Raw genomic sequence first — 21,761 nt, 5'->3', positions numbered from 1 at the left:
TAACATAAATTTGAAAACATGTTGATCGTGTATAATAAATGTTAATCATATATTTCAGAAATGTCTGATGTATATGTAAAATGTAAAAATGTGTATGAAAAATATAGACACGTGTTGCAGAAAGAAGAAAAAGAACAAATCAAAGTGGTGAAAACCGAAGAAACGGAAGATAGAAACACCGATGAGAAAACAAGAAAAACCTAGTAATCAAATCAAAATCGAATGAAAACAAATAAAATCAAAAAGAAAAGAAAACCCAATAAAATGACGAAAGGAACAAAATAAAACCAAGGAAAAACAAAGCAAAAGAATAAGAAAAAAACCCAGTAAAAACTAGAATAAAATGGTGAGAAGATAGAGTAAAACCCTAAGAAACCCGTGAGACAAAAAAATAGGAAGAAGAATGGAATAGAAAAAAACACGAGCGGTAACGATCGAGCGTGGGAGCGTGGAAGATCGCTAGAAATGGGTTGGCCTACTAATACACGGGTAACAAAAGAGCTTCAGGCGAGACTATTCCGACTCGCGTTGACCCAGATATAGTCCTGTCGCATTCTGCAACATATTTCCTTGGTTTGGCTGGCATAGGGCTGGCTGCCAATCTAACTGCGTTAGGCCAGCTTATTAGTAAATATAAAACAAAGCCAGTTATGGGACGTTCTGAAAGATTCCTAGTCGGTTTTGGGAACCTTTTAGATGGTTTTTGAATCAATTTTCATTTTTGTTTGTTTTCTTTTTCTATTTTTCTGTTGTTTTTCTAGTTCACATTTGTTCAAAAATGTTTGTGACTTTACTAAAGAAATTTAAAAAATGTAAAAAATATTTGCAAAATTGCAAAATATATTCACATTTTCAAAAAGTGTTCACAAATTCAAAAAATGTTCATGTATTAAAAATATTCAAAAAAGTAAAAAAATCACATTTTCCTAAATATTCATAAACTTCATCGTGTTTTACGGCAAAGCCGTTAGCCAAAAGAAGTTGTGGTAGGCTAGAGTTCAATCCTAAAAGATGTCAAAATCAACTCATGGTTCTGGAACATGGATAGCTAACTTCCACACATTCTTGCCATGTGTGAAATTTTTGGCGATGTCTTATGTCTTCAGATATCTCTTTACGGACTCCTTTCATGTTAAGTTTGGTGTATCCCGAGCTCTCTTGGCATTATCTGCACGCTTTAACCATCCGCTATGCACTGGATCTTCTGGATGCTACGTTGTATATGCTCAAACCATGTTAAACGATGTTCGACAAGTTTCTCTTCTATCGGTGCTATCCCAATTATATTATGTATGTCATCATCATTCCGAACCATATCACTTCTGGCGTGGTCACACATCCTGAAGGAAATATGCCCTAGAGGCAATAATAAAGTTATTATTTATTTCCTTATATCATGATAAATGTTTATTATTCATGCTAGAATTGTATTAACCGGAAACATAATACATGTGTGAATACATAGACAAACATAGTGTCACTAGTATGCCTTTACTTGACTAGCTCGTTGATCAAAGATGGTTATGTTTCCTAGCCATAGTCATGAGTTATCATTTGATTAACGGGATCACATCATTAGGAGAATGATGTGATTGACTTGACCCATTCCGTTAGCTTAGCACACGATCGTTTAATATTCTGTTATTGCTTTCTTCATGACTTATACATGTTCCTATGACTATGAGATTATGCAACTCCCGTTTACCAGAGGAACACTTTGTGTGCTATCAAACGTCACAACGTAACTGGGTGATTATAAAGGTGCTCTACAGGTGTCTCCGAAGGTACTTGTTGGGTTGGCGTATTTCGAGATTAGGATTTGTCACTCCGATTGTCGGATAGGTATCTCTGGGCCCACTCGGTAATGCACATCACTTAAGCCTTGCAAGCATTGCAACTAATGAGTTAGTTGCGGGATGATGTATTACAGAACGAGTAAAGAGACTTGTCGGTAACGAGATTGAACTAGGTATTGAGATACCGACGATCGAATCTCGGGCAAGTAACATACCGATGACAAAGGGAACAACGTATGTTGTTATGCGGTCTGACCGATAAAGATCTTTGTAGAATATGTGGGAGCCAATATGAGCATCCAGGTTCCGCTATTGGTTATTGTCCGGAGACGTGTCTCGGTCATGTCTACATAGTTCTCGAACCCGTAGGGCCCGCACGCTTAAAGTTCGATGACGGTTATATTATGAGTTTATGTGTTTTGATGTACTGAAGGTAGTCCGGAGTCCCGGATGAGATCGGGGACATGACGAGGAGTCTCGAAATGGTCGAGACGTAAAGATCGATATATTGGACGACTATATTCGGACATCGGAAAGCTTCCGAGTGATTCGGGTATTTTTCGGAGTACCGGAGAGTTACGGAAATTCGCCGGGGAGTATATGGGCCTTATTGGGCTTTAGGGCAAAGAGAGAGGAGAGGCTGGGCGCCCCCCCAAGGCCTAGTCCGAATTGGACTAGGGGGCGGGCCCCTCCTTCCTTCTCTTCTCTCTCCCCTTTCCTTGACTCCTACTCCTACTACTTGGAAGGGGGGGGGGAATCCTACTCCCGGTGGGAGTAGGACTCCTCCTGGCGCGCCTCCTCCTGGCCGGCCGCACCTCCCCCCCTTGTTCCTTTATATACGGGGGCAGAGGGGCACCCCAAAGACACAACAATTGATCGTTTGATCTTCTAGCCGTGTGCAGTGCCCCCCTCCACCATAGTCCACCTCGATAATACTGTAGCGGTGCTTAGGCGAAGCCCTGCGTCGGTAGAACATCATCATCGTCACCACGCCGTCGTGCTGACGAAACTCTCCCTCAACACTCGGCTGGATCGGATTTCGAGGGACATCATCGGGCTGAACGTGTGCTGAACTCGGAGGTGCCGTGCGTTCGGTACTTGATCGGTCAGATCGTGAAGACGTATGACTACATCAACCGTGTTGTGCTAACGCTTCCGCTTTCGGTCTACGAGGGTACGTGGACAGCACTCTCCCCTCTCGTTGCTATGCATCACCATGATCTTGCGTGTGCGTAGGAAATGTTTTGAAATTACCACGTTCCCCAACACATCCATCTCAAGATGCGCATTTCCTCTACACCTAATTGTTGAGCATGTCGCTCTTTACTTGGCTAACACTCATCGTCATACAACATCGTAGGTCGAATCACCATCCTATGGAAATGTCTTAGGTTTTTGTGGCACTCGCTTGTCACAGAGAACATGAAAAGCTTAGCACCACTTCATCCACCTGTCTTTGATTTGATGGATCAGATCTTCATCGATGTCACCATCCTTCTGCAACATGCACACCAAAATTGAAAGGTGACGTTCTAAGGTACGACCTAGCCATTAAGGCTCACCATCTCCTCTCGTGCCTACTTGTACTAAAATTGCACCTCATGTACTTGTTTTAATTTTACTAAGCCTAACACCTTTTGATTCCAAAGTTTGTCTCCATAGCTCTAAGTTACTACTAACCCCCATCCGACTATGATCGATTAACACTACAAATTCAACATTTAAGTAATTTTAAAATGTCCCATTTTCAAAATTTGTTCATAATTTCAAAAAATGTTATTATTTTTAAATTTTGTTCACAAATTCAAAATAGTTCCGTGTTTCCAATTTTTTTTTTGGAATTTCAAAAGAAGTTTCATTTCTAAAATTTGGCCTCAAATTCAAAAAATGTTTGCATTTTCAAAACAACTTGGGGAATTTTCAAAGATGTTCACGTTTCTGAAATTGTTTAGAATTTTGAAAATATACAGAAAAGTCAACTAATGTTCACGTTTTAAAAAATTAGCAAAATATTGATTCGCTATAGTATACCGGGTCCTTAGAGTGCACAAGTCGCTACAGTTACCAGTTCACTAGAATGAACCGGCTAGCTACAGTGCGTTGTTCGCTGCATGGGCCGCTGGCTGTGATGGGCTGGTCCAGTAGGGTCGGGTGCTTGTGCGAAGCTTATCTAAAGCATACTGAGTTTTGTGCCTAGAGGAGACTAGGGTGGATGTCGCGCGCCCAATGCATCCCAAACAGCCACGGGGGTTGACATCGTTGGAAATTTGCACCTGCTTGTATGATACCGAAGCTGGCATTCGGTTTATCGCTACAATGGAATAGACAAGATAGTTAGCATCTCCAACGGGATACGCTAGAAGAGGAACAAGGATCAATTTCCTAGCAATTTCCCCGTGGATTGGTAGTTGAGCCCCGAAATCCTGGCGTCGGGCGACATCGACCGCTTGCCCCCCCCCCCCCCCCCCCCCCCCCCCACCACCCACCACACACACAAGAGGTGAATTGGCTGTTTAATTAACGATCAATTAGCACCGGTAGCTACCGTCTAGCGTTGGAATTGCCCTTAGATATCTCGGTTAGCAGCTGTAGTTCTGAATCGCTGGTCTGATCCATTATTTTTTATTAGTTAGATACCTTGCTATTTTTATTTGACAGATTCTCATCTTGTCTATTATTGGTTTTGCACTGTTTTTGTATGAAGTAATTCCGTTTCATTCAATAGATTTGAAGAAATGCAATGCTTTTTATGAAATTGTATTTTTTAGAAATGTTTGTGAATTTATAAAATGTGTTTAAAAAATCATGAATTTTATTAAATGTTCATGCTTTTCTATAAAATGTTCATGTATAATTGTTTAAAAAAGCATAGATTGAAAATTAAACACATATTTAAAATATAAAATGGCAACCAAAACATAACAAAAAAGAAACAGACAATGAAAACAAGACACGGTTTGGCATGAAGCAAAAGAATAAAATCAACGATAAAAAGTGATGAAAACACACTAGGGGGCGGGGAGGGCTAGGTGCGTAGGATTGCTGTTCCATCCATGTTTGCCCACTGCTTATACCTTAATACTAGAGAGTTTGCGCATGTGCATATGATACTAAGGGAGAATATCTGGTGCACTGGTGCATCAAACTCGTGTAGAACATTTTAAAATAATAATTTAATTTTTAGCACATTCAGATAATGTTGATGTATGTTCATAAAAATCAAATCAAAATTTGAAACATAGCTTGGAAAATAAAAAAACAAATTCAACACTAAATTGTATATAGCACAAGTTGGACTTTAGATTTGGCCCATTATCGGACCGATGTCAAATTTGTCAGTTGTATTCTCGAGCAATGTTTCAAATTTTAATATGAAATTTTGTGACAACATATATTAATGTTGTTTCAATGTCCTATAATTTTTTCAGATTTTATCAAACATTTAAATTAGTTGTGACATCCGGTGCATCGATGGTATCACAAGGGTGGGGTACTAGACACATTCCCACGATACCCGAGATTGCCACTCGGTTCATCGGCTGATCGGTACGCCGCAGTAGCTTAGACCTCCTTTGCTTTACAGGAATTTTAAAGGGAAAAAATTGTAGGAGTTTTTTTTGGAGCCCTTTGGTACATATAGGAATGGATCCTATTCCTATGTAGGATAAGAACCAATCGATCACATTTCAAAAGAAAATATTACCCTAAATTCAATGAAAAGATCCCTATGCTATGCATCGAATTGCATGTCTTTTCCCATAAAAATTAAGATACGTATCATTTCACCTCCTATTCTATGAACCAAAAAAAAAAAAGCCTTTGATAGATAAGACATTTTAGATGGCCCGGTCAGCAGCCACCGTTCCGGACCGGGGACATCATCACCGTTGGCCGTGCGTGGTCGCTGCAGTTGTGCCTATATATGGCTAACAAACCGAGATAAGATGCGCGTCATCATTTGCATATGTGTAACGTCCAAGCGTAATCTCATCATCACGCCTGCCCATCATATTTTCCTTTTCTGCTATCGAACTCGCTTATATAAACCACCACACCAGGCGGAACTTCCTCCACCTCAAAATAGCTGTTCCACACAACAGCAGGACCTTAACCAGTTACCCGGCAACTTGTCAAGCACAGATGGCAAAGCTAGCGATGCCGCTCGCTGCGACGTTCCTGGCACTCGGGCTGGCAGTGCTCCTCCTGTCCGCCGCCGGTCCGGCGGTCGCGCAGAACTGCAACTGCCCGGCGGGCATGTGCTGCAGCCAGTGGGGTTACTGCGGCACGGGCCCGGACTACTGCGGCGCCGGGTGCCAGTCGGGCCCGTGCACGGTGGCGAGCAGTGGCGCCGCAGCTGCGGAGGCGTCCGTCGGCAAGCCCGTGGGGAGCAACCGCACCCCATAGGTGACGCGGGTGCACCTGCCTCAACTCCCAGGCCTGAAATGTGATGATCGTCCGATCTTAATAGAATAAAGCTAAGTAAGTGGGTTACTGGGAGCTAAGTGTAGCAAATACGTACCGAGTGAGTACCTCGTAGATGGCCAGAGCAGTGTTGTCGAGAAGGAAATAAGCCATGGACAACAACGGTTGTTCGATATATTTGAATAAAAAATGTTTTACCGAATTATCATTTTGCATCCATCATAAATTGCACTTGGTATTTGCTACCGCCTAGCCTACAAAAACGTCTTGTACTTTGATATGAAGGTAATATCAACTACTCGAAAAATGAATGTAGTCGGCTCCAGTAGGGCAGCGGCGACAACAGCGCGTCAGTGGCTCGTTCTAACACCGGCAGTGGTTGTTCGGGGGTCTCAGAATCTCAATGTAATTTTTATTATGTTTGAGGTGCTTTGTACTTTCGGTGAACATTGATAATATATCTGGATCATTTTTCATAAAAAAATGAATTTGAAATAAATTGAGAGAGAGAGAGAGAGCGCACAGTGCTAGGAAGCCAAGATGAGAGCGGCCCGGATGGGCACGACATTACCGGCAAAGGCGAGGCCGCGACGTGACCCATGAGGGTCCGATAAGCACCTCACCATATCTGAGAGGTAGGGAAAAAATCGGACCGGGGAGAGAGATCATGTGCTATGGCGAATCAAGCCAGAAAATAAGACGGTTGGAGGAAGAAGAAAAAAATGATCCATCTGTTCGTTTCCGATCCAATGGCTCAAAGCTATTATTTTTTTATCGCCGAAACTGAAAAGAAAATCTGTTTTTTAGCATGGAAAAGAAGATCAGTTACCTCTCAAAAGGATTGATTATTGTTGTGTTTGTGTCGAATACAGTGTACAAGTTGGGTTACGTTTGGACTTGGTGTTGTAGTGTGGATAGGATACGTGTAGTGTCGGAGTCGGACACGTTATACCCTTGGCCTCTTATATATGAGGAGGCACCCCACGTTGTAACCCATGACGACTAGATAGCGACAGGCTCGCAAGGGGGTGCCGGTGGCTTGTGCCGGCGTCCGGATGGCCGGTGTTGCAGTATCTCGGGAAGGAGCTCCGTAGTCATTGCCCCGGGGAGTAGGCGAGTTCGCCGAACCTCGTTAACAAATTTCGGTGTCGTCATTGCTCGTGTGATTGCTTGTTCCTCGGTGGATCGACGGTGGTCTCAGATAAGGGCGTGTTCGGGAGCCGTCCGGCTTCTGAAATCTTCGTATCCAGCCTCGGAGTCCAGCCGAACGGTTCCAATCCTGGTTATTGGGGCGAGAAGCTGGCTCTGGACTACGTGCAAAATTGACGGAATCGCGGAGCTGGGAAAAGCTGGCTCCACGAAAACTGGGAAGCGAGAGTTGGCTCAGTTTACAACAGATTGCCACCGCGAAGTGACCATAGGTACCGCTCCGAGGCAGCGCTCATCTCCTCCCTCGACTCGATCCACTGCTCCCCCGTTCCCCTCCACGCCCGCGATGAACCCTAGCGCGCCGCCACGACCACCCAACCGACGCGGGAACCGGCGACCGCCCTCCCCACCGCCGCGCTCGCCCTCCTCCGCCTCCCTTCTGACCGGAACTCGACCCCGCCGTCCCCGACTGGAGCTCTTCCCCGCCGTCCCCGACAGGAGCTCTTCCCCGCCGTGCCGACCGAAGTTCTTCGAAGCCGTCCCCGACCGGAGATCGACCCCGCCGTCCCCAACGACCGGAGCACGCAGGCTGCGTCGACGAGCTTGTCCCCGACCTCCTTCTCTGCCTCCTCGAGTACCTCGTCCATGTCTCTGGAGGCCTGTTAAAATGGGCCGAATAAGCATTTTCTGGCCTTTTGGCCTCGTCGATCGCTGCCTGCGAGAAGCTGCCGCACCGAACAGATTGGTAGATCCAGGAGTTTATGCGGGAAGCTGGCGGCTGCATCTGGGTGACGGATTTGAGGATTTTGCAGCCGTGGGCAACTACCGAACATGCCTTATTCTAACAAGTTGTATTAGAGCAAGGTTTGAGATTGAGGTGATTGATCTAGAGGTGGAGATATCGTGGAAGAATTAATCGTCGGTGAAATCAGAAAAAAAGGCGCAACGATTACATCGTGAACAATGCCGAGCTGAAACGAAGTCAGATTCGGCAAGGTCGGGATGTAGCGTGCGGCAACGCAGCTGGCAGCTGGGCCAAGGTGCGGTCTAGCGAGGGGACACGGTCAGGTGGCCCGAGCAGGCGCGCGGCTGGAAGAGCCAGTAGCGTCGTACATGACTCGACGGTTTGTGTAGATTCAGCAGTTATCTCGGTGCAATTGTATGCAGCAGTACGAGATTTGTTTTGAAAACAAAAGGGACCGAGTCCCAGGAGAGCTCGTGTCCGGGCCGGACTGCTGGCCGTGCATTAAAAGGCAGCCGCAGGGACGACGAGACAGAGACAGAACAGATCAGATCCAATCGGGAAGAGAAAATCCATTGATAGCGGCAATCCATCGGAATTAGCACAGGCTAGGCAAAGCAAGTTGCACCAGCATTGGAGATTGAGCCAGGAGCAGAACATGTGAAGACCGGAAGGAATTTTTGGTTGGTTTTGCTATTAATACGCGGAGATCTTGTTCGTGTACTTGGGGCATCGCGTGCAAAGCTCGGATAATTTTTCACAGGGTCAGCCGTACAAAGAACCATGACGCCATCGGGTACCAGGTTTGAGGTGGAGAAGTTCAATGAAACTGAAAGCTTTGGATTATGGCATACAAGGGTGAAAGATTTGTTGGCACGGCAGAGATGCTTGAAGGCGTTGTTGCAGGAAGCCAAGCCAGCTAAGATGGAGGCGGATGACTGGGAGGAGTTACAGTTGAAAGCGGCTGGGACTATACGGTTGTGTCTGTCGGACCAGGTTATTTATCATGTGATGGATGAGAATTCGCCGAAGAAGATCTGGGAGAAGCTGGAAAGTCAGTTTATGTCCAAGACTGCAACGACCGAGGTGTATCTGAAGCAAAAGTTGTATGGGATGAAGATGGAGGAGGGGTTATGTGACGCCCCCGATTCAATCGTACACTAATCATGCACGCAAACGTGTACGATCAAGATCAGGGACTCACGGGAAAATATCACAACACAACTCTAAAACATAAATAAGTCGTACAAGCATCATAATACAAGCCAGGGGCCTCGAGGGCTCGAATACACGTGCTCGATCATAGACGAGTCAGCGAAAGCAACAATATCTGAGTACAGACATAAGTTAAACAAGTTTGCCTTAAGAAGGCTAGCACAAAAGTAGCAACGATCGAAAAGGCAAGGCCTCCTGCCTGGGACCTCCTAACTACTCCTCGAAGCCGAACTCCATGTAGAATCATCCTCAGGATCTCTAGCTCCTGGACTCCAGCATCTGGTTGTGACAACCAGGTATAGAAAGGGGGAAAGAGGGAGAAAAGCAACCGTGAGTACTCATCCAAAGTACTCACAAGCAAGGAACTACACTACATATGCATGGGTATATGTGTAAAGGGCCATATCGGTGGACTGAACTGCAGAATGCCAGAATAAGAGGGGGATAGCTAATCCTGTCGAAGACTACGCTTCTGGCCACCTCCATCTTGCAGCATGTAGAAGAGAGTAGATGGTAAGTTCACCAAGTAGCATCGCATAGCATAATCCTACCCGGCGATCCCCTCCTCGTCGCCCTGTTAGAGAGCGATCACCGGGTTATATCTAGCACTTGGAAGGGTGTGTTTTATTAAGTATCCGGTTCTAGTTGTCATAAGGTCAAGGTACAACTTTGGGCCGTCCTTTTACCGAGGGACACGACTATTCGAATAGATAAACTTCCCTGCAGGGGTGCACCACATAACCCAACACGCTCGATCCCATTTGGCCGGACACACTTTTCTGGGTCATGCCCGGCCGTGGAAGATCAACACGTCGCAGCTCCACCTAGGCACAACAGAGAGGTCAGCACGCCGGTCTAAATCCTATACGCGCAGGGGTCTGGGCCCATCGCCCATTGCACACCTGCACGTTGCGTACGCGGCCGGAAGCAGAACTAGCCCCCTTAATACAAGAGCAGGCTTACGTTCCAATCGGGCGCGCGCCGCTCAGTCGTTGACGTCACGAAGGCTTCGGCTGATACCATGACGTCGAGTGCCCATAACTGTTCCCACGTAGTTGGTTAGTGCGTATAGGCCAGTGGCCAGACTCAGATCAAATACCAAGATCTCGTTAAGCGTGTTCATTGAAGTATCCGCGAACGCCAACCAGGGCCAGGCCCACCTCTCTCCTAGGTGGTCTCAACCTGCCCTGTCGCTCCGCCACAAAGTAACAGTCGGGGGCCGTCAGGAACCCTGGCCCACCTCTACCGGGATGGAGCCACCTGTCCTTTCAGCCCCCTCATCAGAATCACTTGCGGGTACTCAGCAAGCTGACCCGACTTTAGTCACCACATGTGTCATGTATATAAAGTATATAGTATATATCCGTGATCACCTCCCGAAGTGATCACGGCCCAGTAGTATAGCATGACAGACGGACAAGAGTGTAGGGCCACTGATGGAATACTAGCATCCTATACTAAGCAGTAGGATAGCAGGTAAGGGTAACAACTGTGGCAACAATGACAGGCTATGCAGTAGAATAGGATTAACCAAAAGCAGTAACATGGTACACTACTCTAATGCAAGCAGTATAGAGAAGAATAGGCGATATCTGGTGATCAAGGGGGGGCTTGCCTGGTTGCTCTGGCAAGTAGGGGTCGTCAACAACGTAGTCGGCCGGGGCACCAGCAGCAGCGTCAGTCTCGTAGTCTACCGGAGAGAAGAGGGGGAAGAAACAATGAATACAATGCAAACAGATGTATAACGATGCATGACATGACAAGTAGCGGTGCTAGGTGTGCCCTAACGCGGTATGAGGTGATACCGGTGAAGGGGGAAAACATCCGGGAAAATATCCTCGGTGTTTCGCATTTTCGGACAGATGAAACGGAGGGGGAAAGTTGCGTGTTCGCTATGCTAGGAATGTGTGGCGGACGAACGGGCTGCATATCCGGATTCGTCTCGTCGTTCTGAGCAACTTTCATGTAGAAATTTTTTTAATCCGTGTTACGGATTAAAAGATATGATTTTCAAAAGAATTTATTAATTTCTGGAATTTAATTAATTATTTAATTTAATTTGAAACTGGATTTATGACATCAGCATGATGTCATGCTAACGTCATCAGTCAACATGGGTTGACTGGTCAACCTGACCAGTGGTTCCCACTGATCAGTGACACATTTTAGTTAAACATATTAATTAACCTAATCAGGATTAATTAGGGGTGGGCCCCACTGTCATTGACTACCTAATTAGCTAATTAGGTTAATTAGGTAACTAATGTTTAATTAGTTTAATTAGGTTTTTAGTTTAATTAATCAAAATTAATTAAGTTAATTAAGTTAATTATTTTTATTATTATTATTTATTTATATTTTTTAATTCTTTTTTATAAACGTTCTCAGGGGGGCATGGGCCCTGGCTGTCATAGGGCCAAGGGCGAATCGGGCAAACGGGCGTGCGGGTGCACGGGTGTGGTGCCCGTGCCCGAGTCCGACCACGGGGGCGGCCGTGGAGAGGCCGGCCGGCCGGAGCGCGCGGGCGGCAGTGGACAACGGTGGCAGCGGCGGCTTGGCCGGAGCAGCACCGAGGGGACGGGCAGCGGCGGCCACGCGCGGCCATGAGCGTGTGCGGGGGCGAGGGTGAGGGGCCGCGGCACGCACGAGGCGCGCGAGAGCGTGCGCTAGGCGGCGGCGAGCGCGGCGAGTCGACGAGCGGCGAGCGTGGCGAGGCGACGAACGGCGCAGCCAGGGTAGACACAGGAGCGGCGACGAGCGCGAGCGCGCGCGCAGCGCCGGCAGGCGAGGTCGCGCGAGAGAGAGGGGAGGAAGGGCGAGCGCTCACGATGGCGGTGTAGGGTCGATGGCAGTGGGGCACGGGGAGGAGGGCGGAGACGACGCGGCGGAGGGGAAGCAGGCCGGCGAGGAGGAGGCGCCGGTGAGGTCGTGCTCCGGGCGGCGACGGCGTTCGGCGGCGACGAGCGGTCTCCTCCTCTCGATCCCGATCCAATCGGGGGAGAGAGGGAGGAGATATTTCGGGGGGGGGAGAGAGTGGGTGTCGGTGGGCGAGTGGGGGTGTGCGGTCAGGGGGGTTAGGGTTTCTCCCTGGTGGGGATATGGAGGAGGGGTTGGGCCGGCCGGTTGGGCCAGGTGGGTCGGCCAGGTGGGCCGTTTGGCCCAGTTGGACCACAGGAGCCCCTTTGTCTTCTTTTGTTTTGCTATTTTGTTTTCTTTACATTTTATTTACTTATCCTTTCTTGTTTTCTTTTATTTCTTTAAAGGTTACCGTTTTATAAAATACACAAATGGTTTTTTAAATTAGTATTACTATATTTATTACTGCCACATTAATTTGGGTAACTAAATAAAATAGTTTAACATTTTATGAATAATAAAAGGCATTTATTAAATTAGTTATGCTGCTGTTTCATTGACATTTGAGTATTTAAACATTTTATAAAAGGGTGGTTTCTCCACCATAATTTCCTATGAATTATTTGGTTCATTCCGAACATTTTAGTTTTAACATTTGAAAAGTTTTATTGTTTGCTTGATTTTGAATGTTGAATTTTGAATTTGAAACGACTTCGAACTAACAAGAGATTAGCAACAGAAATCGAAGTGACGTGGCAACATTAACGTAGGATTACTATAGCCTAATTATCCGGGCGTCACAATTCTCCTCCACTACAAGAAATCTCGTCCCGAGATTTAAGAGGTAGTGAAAGGGGGAAGGTTTGGTAACGAATCTAGCGGGTCTTCTCATCCGGGCATGCTCTTCCCGAAGAGGCCGGTCCAATACATTGATGTCTTCATTTCTCTGCTTCATGTCATCATGATGAGGTCGGCGTCCTTTCTTCAGGAACTCCATCGTACTTACGAAGGAATAAAGGGTGGGCATTCCGGGAGAACAGACCTCTGCAAGGTCGACTATCTGGTCGATTACATCGAGGAAGGTGGCGGAAGTAACTCTCGAATTGAAACTTACGAAAATATCGAGAGCAAGGTAAGGAGGTATCATGGGAAGTTTCGAGCGGGCATGCAATCGTTTGATGCCTAAAACAAGGCATGAAAAGGGGTTCAAAGCAATGGGAATAAGTATTGTGTCTGATACCAGAATTGATGATTTCTCGGAAGGTGGCTCGTGAATCACATACGAGGCCAAGTGCGAGGAATTAACTTTGGAAACCGGGGGTGTATAGGAGGGTCAGGTTTCGATCCTGTGGAACTGTGGGTTATGGGCCCACCATGTGGTTAAAAGTAGGAAAAGCGTTGATATCTTGCACGGTCATGATAGCAAGACATGTCAGAGGGTAGCCTATCAGTTATGTTGGCAACAATGTCGATACGAAGGACGAGGGACGAAGAGAACCATTTTCCTGCTCGTTGAACGAGGCGGACCATTAGGCAAAGTTCTCGTCCATCGGTGGTTACCGAAATGTCATCAATTGTAGTAATAGGGTCTTACTGACAGAATGGTACACCGAGGTGTTTACATAAGTAGGAGTTTACATAAGTTGGGGAATATTACTGCTTAGATCATATATATCACAAGAAACGTTAAACCAACCAATGGGAAGGAAAAGTGATTATCAGGTTTAAACAGAACAATGGAAAGGAAAATGTGTATACACACATATTTCAGGGATATATCCTTCCCAAGGACAAGCGGAACATGATATCCATGACAGGATAGAAAGTAGAAAACCATTTAGGTAATAGGAGAGGAATTTTCATGGCATTACCCATACAACGGTGTTTGGATAATGGATAAAGAAAACTTAGCATTGCGCTTTCAATGCCCTTATTGAAAATCGGAGTACCACACAGATACTCTGCAATAGCATTGACATGGTCTTCAAGCAAGGTCGGACTTTGGATTCTCAAAGGATTCAGCAAGAACAACTTATAGAAAAAGTCTTACAATTTCCTCATAAAGAATGGATAATCTTGCTGAAAAGGAAAACTATAACAATGGGTCCTCCGGCCCGGTGCGCTAGGCATGACATCACCTTACTGGGCTATACAAAGTCCAATGTTACGGCTTTTGGAAAATATCCCAACCATCATATCTGACCGAGATTCAGTTCTGATTGGTGTCAGGATGCCTCAGACTCATGATGCCTGAGAAGGAAGGGGTGCAACACAATTTTGACGAGATGGAGTTGCAAGATTCTCGGGAAATGAACTAAGGAAGCAAGTTCCGAATCATGAGTTAATCATTTAACCAAGGAGAGGACGAGGAGGTGGTTGATGAACTCAACGAAAATTCATTGAAATTTTCAAAATATGAATTTCCACACTTATGTGAACAAGGAGATAACATTTGTCAGATCAAATGATGTAATGAGGTATGCTCGAGGAAAACATACACAGTTAAACATTGGTTGAAAGGTGCACCCGAAATATGGGCTTAGGTAGCATGATCAATGTTAGAATGGTGATTCGATAACCAATGGTCTAAGAATGAAATATCGACCATTAACTTCAAAGCAATAGGGTTGCTAGAAGTTTTGAAGTCGCACATCATAGTTCAATTGTTGGTTTTTCGGTTAGAATCAACACAGGGGCCAAGGAATGAATGGATATGGCAAGAAGTATCACTTGTATCAAGATCTCTTAAGAGGTGGTGAAATTCTCACAACATCCTTGACAAAAAGGCAGTAATACTTCAAGGTAGATCATAATACGGGCTGGATAGCAAGTTGCATCCATAACATGAACAAGTTTGTGATGAAAGGAAGGTACAGATGTTGTTGATGGTAACTGAAATTACCAAGGAACGAGGATGGCACTTATCATCAAGAATTCCATTGATATCCTGGAAGGAGTCAAAACGTTGATGATGATCACAACAATTTGTTGTCGAGAGGATCCACGAAGAAGCAATTGAACAACGACTGCATCAAGAAAAAGGACTGATGCAACAAAAGATTATTGGAGCCATAGATACGACACAAACTCGAAATCAAGCTTGCTGTTTTTAAGGCAAAATTATATGAGGAGGAAGATCGATGTAAGGTTAGCTCATCGTCGAAGGTTGTGCTCCGGAAAGAAGGACCAGGTAGCACAGTTAAAATTTAGCACAATAATGATATAGCCGATCAGGCTAGGAATGACTTGAAGGATTATTAAACTCATAAGCAACAAAGATTATTTAGAGTTATCAAACCAGAGTGCGGAATCGGTTCACTTACCGGTGTTCTTGAGCGACTAACAACTCAGAACCCATGAAAAAAATTGGAATCATTGAGAAATAATAGCTGATGAAGACTTATAAGATGCAACACAGTTCTTTGATATTCTCGAGATACCAGAGGGTAATACTCGACAGTAGATCAAGGTAGAGGTTGGACTGGTGTATTGACTTGCAAAAGACAAGTGCTTTAACTTGTCCGAGAAATGGGATCAAAGAGAAAATATGGTCGGAACCACGATTGCATAGGATCAATTCACAGATACCAGATGATATTATATCAACGGAATAGTTATTATTACAAGAAGCTTCTATGGTAGGATCTACATCGTGTCCATGGGCATGAACACAAAGTTCAAGGTCGACTCCCACTTCTTCAATGTATAACCTTCCATTCACCTCTCACTTTCGAAGAAGTTGTAGTGTTGAAATTTTATCTAGCAAAATACCAGAAGAGTATGACTCGTGAAAACTTTCGAGTTCACACATATTAAGGAAGGCATAGGTTCAACCCGTCAGGGTATCGTGGAAACATATACCACAAGCTTCAATAGCAAATACCACCAGCTCGAAAGCAGAGCATGGTTGGTCAATCAGAGGATAGGATTTACCAATGGAGAAAGAACTTCCAAAGTGATTGAATATGAAGGACGCTATCGGATAAAATCCAACAAAGGATCCGGTGGTCCTCAAGGGATCTGATGTGAGCATCGATACTCAACCAGAGGAAGATACAATGCCAGGAGATCATACTATAGAAACAACTGACTTATTCAAAGCTCAAATGCAAAAGAATTATGATTTCCGATCAAGGGATCAGAAGCAAACGCTCTGATTAAGGATGGATAAGTTGTGTAGGCTTAGGGGTACAATCGATGGCAATCCGATTGGTCGAGAACCAGTTCATGTTTAAAATGACGTCTGAGCCGGAAGGATGAATTCTAGGACCTGATTGAGGATTGCGAGCATTCGTAACATATCGAATCAATGGACTCAAAATGAAAGTGACAAAGGCTGCCAATAAGATTAGTATACTTATGGGATTAACCATAATGCAAGCAAGCAAGAATTTCAAGAGCAATAAGTTGCTAAGGATTTACAGAAGATCGAATATTATTTCGAAGACCTTAGTGAAACACATAAAGAACTGGGGATGGGCGGATACTCGATAAGTGCGAGAATTATCCGTAGGGGTATTCAGGTGACAAAGAACAGCAAGGCAGTAAGCTCAAAGGATTATCGAAACAACGACGAGTATTTCGGGATATCTTGTAATAACAAGACCAACTGGGGATGAATGTAAGAATGACAAGTGCATGCAATTATCTATAGGGTTGACGGTGGAAGGGAATTGCAAATGCAATGAGCACAAGTTCTCGGGATAATATCAGAGAGTATCTTCGGAATCCTTCGGCGCACCAAGCAATCATCTGGGGTGAGGGGCTCTCCGGGAGAAAGTAATTACGAGAACCTAGAGTCAGATTTAGTAAAATCATTTAACCCGAATAGAAGAGAGATCAGAGTCCCAGGGTATAGGTCGAGGAATAAAAGATCCTAATACCACCCAATGGCGACGTGGGCCCATGGGCCTCAAAGCCATCTTAGTAAAACATTTTTCATCGACTAGACTCAACTTTGGCCAAGGAGTGTGGAAGGGGGATTCCTACAGGCAGTTGGCTCTGATACCAACTTGTGATGCCCCCGATTCAATCATACACTAATCATGCACGCAAACGTGTACGATCAAGATCAGGGACTTACGGGAAGATATCACAACAAAACTCTAAAACATAAATAAGTCATACAAGCATCATAATACAAGCCAGGGGCCTCGAGGGCTCGAATACACGTGCTCGATCATAGACGAGTCAGCGAAAGCAACAATATCTGAGTACAGACATAAGTTAAACAAGTTTGCCTTAAGAAGGCTAGCACAAAAGTAGCAACGATGAAAAAGGCAAGGCCTCCTGCCTGGGACCTCCTAACTACTCCTCGAAGCCGAACTCCATGTAGAATCATCCTCGGGATCTCTAGCTCCTGGACTCCCGCATCTAGTTGCGACAACCAGGTATAGAAAGGGGGAAAGAGGGAGAAAAGCAACCGTGAGTACTCATCCAAAGTACTCGCAAGCAAGGAACTACACTACATATGCATGGGTATATGTGTAAACGGCCATATCGGTGGACTGAACTGCAGAATGCCAGAATAAGAGGGGGATAGCTAATCCTGTCGAAGACTACGCTTCTGGCCACCTCCATCTTGCAGCATGTAGAAGAGAGTAGAAGGTAAGTTCACCAAGTAGCATCGCATAGCATAATCCTACCCGGCGATCCCCTCCTCGTCACCCTGTTAGAGAGCGATCACCGGGTTATACCTGGCACTTGGAAGGGTGTGTTTTATTAAGTATCCGGTTCTAGTTGTCATAAGGTCAAGGTACAACTCCGGGTTGTCCTTTTACCGAGGGACACGGCTATTCGAATAGATAAACTTCCCTGCAGGGGTGCACCACATAACCCAACACGCTCGATCCCATTTGGCCGGACACACTTTTCTGGGTCATGCCCGGCCGCGGAAGATCAACACGTCGCAGCCCCACCTAGGCACAACAGAGAGGTCAGCACGCCGGTCTAAATCCTATACGCGCAGGGGTCGGGGCCCATCGCCCATTGCACACCTACACGTTGCGTACGCGGCCGGAAGCAGAACTAGCCCCCTTAATACAAGAGCAGGCTTACGTTCCAATCGGGCGCGCGCCGCTCAGTCGCTGACGTCACGAAGGCTTCGGCTAATACCACAACGTCGAGTGCCCATAACTGTTCCCACGTAGTTGGTTAGTGCGTATAGGCCAGTGGCCAGACTCAGATCAAATATCAAGATCTCGTTAAGCGTGTTAATTGAAGTATCCGCGAACACCGACCAAGGCCAGGCCCACCTCTCTCCTAGGTGGTCTCAACCTGCCCTGTCGCTCCGCCACAAAGTAATAGTAGGGGGCCGTCAGGAACCCAGGCCCACCTCTACCGGGATGGAGCCACCTATCCTTTCAGCCCCCTCATCAGAATCACTTGCGGGTACTCAACGAGCTGACCCGACTTTAGTCACCACATGTGTCGTGTATATAAAGTATATAGTATATACCCGTGATCACCTCCCGAAGTGATCACGGCCCAGTAGTATAGCATGACAGACGGACAAGAGTGTATGGTCACTGATGGAATACTAGCATCCTATACTAAGCAGTAGGATAACAGGTAAGGGTAACAACTGTAGCAACAATGACAGGCTATGCAGCAGAATAGGATTAACCGAAAGCAGTAACATGCTACACTACTCTAATGCAAGCAGTATAGAGAAGAATAGGCGATATCTGGTGATCAAGGGGGGGCTTGCCTGGTTGCTCTGGCAAGTAGGGATCGTCAACAACGTAGTCGGTCGGGGCACCAGCAGCGGCGTCAGTCTCGTAGTCTACCGGAGAGAAGAGGGGGAAGAAACAATGAATACAATGCAAACAGATGTATAACGATGCATGAAATGACAAGTAGCGGTGCTAGGTGTGCCCTAACGCGGTATGAGGTGATACCGGTGAAGGGGGAAAACATCCGGAAAAATATACCCGGTGTTTCACGTTTTCGGACAGATGAAACGGAGGGGGAAAGTTGCGTGTTCGCTATGCTAGGGATGTGTGGCGGACGAACGGGGTGCGTATCCGGATTCGCCTCGTCGTTCTGAGCAACTTTCATGTAGAAAAAAATTTAATCCGTGTTACGGATTAAAAGATATGATTTTCAAAAGAATTTATTAATTTCTGGAATTTAATTAATTATTTAATTTAATTCGAAACTGGATTTATGACGTCAGCATGATGTCATGCTAATGTCAGCAGTCAACAGGGGTTGACTGGTCAACCTGACCAGTGGGTCCCACTGGTGAGTGACACATTTTAATTAAACATATTAATTAACCTAATCAGGATTAATTAGGGGTGGGCCCCATTGTCATTGACTACTTAATTAGCTAATTAGGTTAATTAGGTAACTAATGTTTAATTAGTTGTTTAGTCTAATTAATCAAAATTAATTAAGTTAATTAATTATTATTATTATTATTTATATTTTTTAATTCTTTTTTTATAAACGTTCTCAGGGGGCGTGGGCCCTGGCTGTCATAGGGCCAAGGGCGAATCGGGCAAACGGGCGTGCGGGCGCACGGGTGTGGTGCCCGTGCCCGAGTCCGACCACGGGCGCGGCCGTGGAGAGGCCGGCCGGCCGGAGCGCGCGGGTGCTAGAGGCGCGGGCGGCAGAGTACAGCGGTGGCGGCGGCGGCTTGGCCGGAGCAGAACCGCGGCAGGGGACGGGCAGCGGCGGCCACGCGCGGCCATGAGCGCGTGCGGGCGCGAGGGTGCGGGGCCGTGGCACGCACGAGGCGCGCGAGAGCGTGCGCTAGGCAGCGGCGAGCGCGGCAAGTCGACGAGCGGCGAGCGTGGCGAGGCGACGAACGGCGCATCCGGGGTAGAAACGGGAGCGGCGACGAGCGCGCGCGCAGCGCCGGCAGACGAGGTCGCGCGAGAGAGAGGGGAGGAAGGGCGAGCGCTCACGATGGCGGTGTACGGTCGATGGCAGTGGGGCACGGGGAGGAGGGCGGAGACGACGCGACGGAGGGGAAGCAGGCCGGCGAGGAGGAGGCGCCAGCGAGGTCGTGCTCGGGGCGGCGACGGCGTTCGGCGGTGACGAGCGGTCTCCTCCTCTCGATCCCGATCCAATCGGGGGAGAGAGGGAGGAGATATTTCGGGTGGGAGAGAGTGGGTGTCGGTGGGCGAGTGGGGGTGTGCGGTCGGGGGGGTTAGGGTTTCTCCCTGGTGGGGATATGGAGGAGGGGTTGGGCCGGCCGGTTGGGCCAGGTGGGTCGGCCAGGTGGGCCGTTTGGCCCAGTTGGACCACGGGAGCCCCTTTGTCTTCTTTTGTTTTGCTATTTTGTGTTCTTTACTTTTTATTTACTTATCCTTTCATGTTTTCTTTTATTTCTTTAAAGGTTACCGTTTTATAAAATACACAAATGGTTTTTTTAATTAGTATTACTATATTTATTACTACGGACCATGGGAGCCCCTTTGTCTTCTTTTGTTTTGCTATTTTGTTTTCTTTACTTTTTATTTACTTATCCTTTCCTGTTTTCTTTTATTTCTTTAAAGGTTACCGTTTTATAAAATACACAAATGGTTTTTTTAATTAGTATTACTATATTTATTACTGCCACATTAATTTGGGTGACTAAATAAAATAGTTTAACATTTTAGGAATAATAAAAGGCATTTATTAAATTGGTTATGCTGCTGTTTCATTCACATTTGAGTATTTAAGCATTTTATAAAAGGGTGGTTTCTCCACCATAATTTCCTATGAATTATTTGGTTCATTCCGAACATTTTAGTTTTAACATTTGAAAAGTTTTATTGTTTGCTTGATTTTGAATTTTGAATTTTGAATTTGAAACGATTTCGAACTAACAAGAGATTAGCAACAGAAATCGAAGTGACGTGGCAACATTAACGTAGGATTACTGTAGCCTAATTATCCGGGCGTCACAGGTTAGATCTTGTAGAGTATATGAACGCCTTTAATCAAGTCGTGACGGATCTAGCACGCTTGGGTGCGACGGTTGACGATGAGGATAGGGCAATTCTGCTTCTTTGTTCATTGCCATCATCCTATGACCATTTGATCACTACTTTGAAGCACGACAAGGAGGCTGTCAAGAATGAGGATATTACTATGGCATTGCTATCTTATGATATGAGAAAGAAGAACGCGGTGGAAGTCTCTCATGGTGAAGGTTTGCTAGTCAAGGGTGAGCAGTGACAGAAGGGATATGAGGCTGGGAAGAAAAAGAAAAAGAATATACGGTGTCACAAGTGTAAGCAGTGGGGACATATGAAAAAGGGCTGTCCAGAACTCAATGGTGGGGCAAGTGCTAATAAGGCAACTCATGGTGATGACTCAGACAGGAGTAGTGATGTTCTCACAGTATCAGACAGGCGGTCAACCAAAGGTGAAGCGTGGATGTTGGATTCAGCTTGCTCTTTTCATGTGACACGCAACAGGGAGTGGTTCTCTTCGTACAAGTCTGGTGAGTTTGGTTTAGCCTATGTGGGCGATGCCACAGGTTATCGTGTTGCTGGAGTAGGTGACATCAAAATCAAGATGTTTGATGGAGTTGAGCGGATGCTTCGGGGAGTCAGGCATGTGCCAGGGCTAAGGAGGAATCT

The 21,761-nt window shown here is 45.9% G+C and overlaps 1 protein-coding gene across 1 annotated transcript; it reads left to right on the top strand.

Annotated features, from left to right (window-relative positions):
• The first annotated feature begins 5,861 nt into the window (after positions 1 to 5,861).
• On the top strand, positions 5,862 to 6,420 carry LOC123049551 (chitinase 5). The gene has a single exon (XM_044472450.1). It carries the CDS (start codon positions 5,937 to 5,939, stop codon positions 6,198 to 6,200), a length of 264 nt encoding a protein of 87 aa, XP_044328385.1. The 5' UTR covers positions 5,862 to 5,936; the 3' UTR covers positions 6,201 to 6,420.
• The last annotated feature ends 15,341 nt before the right edge of the window (positions 6,421 to 21,761 follow it).

The sequence above is a fragment of the Triticum aestivum genome, chromosome 2D, assembly GCF_018294505.1.
Source record: "Triticum aestivum cultivar Chinese Spring chromosome 2D, IWGSC CS RefSeq v2.1, whole genome shotgun sequence".
Classification (NCBI taxonomy): domain Eukaryota; kingdom Viridiplantae; phylum Streptophyta; class Magnoliopsida; order Poales; family Poaceae; genus Triticum; species Triticum aestivum.
The sequence above is the reverse complement of the archived record's forward strand: the minus strand, read 5'-3'. Positions and strand labels throughout refer to the sequence as shown.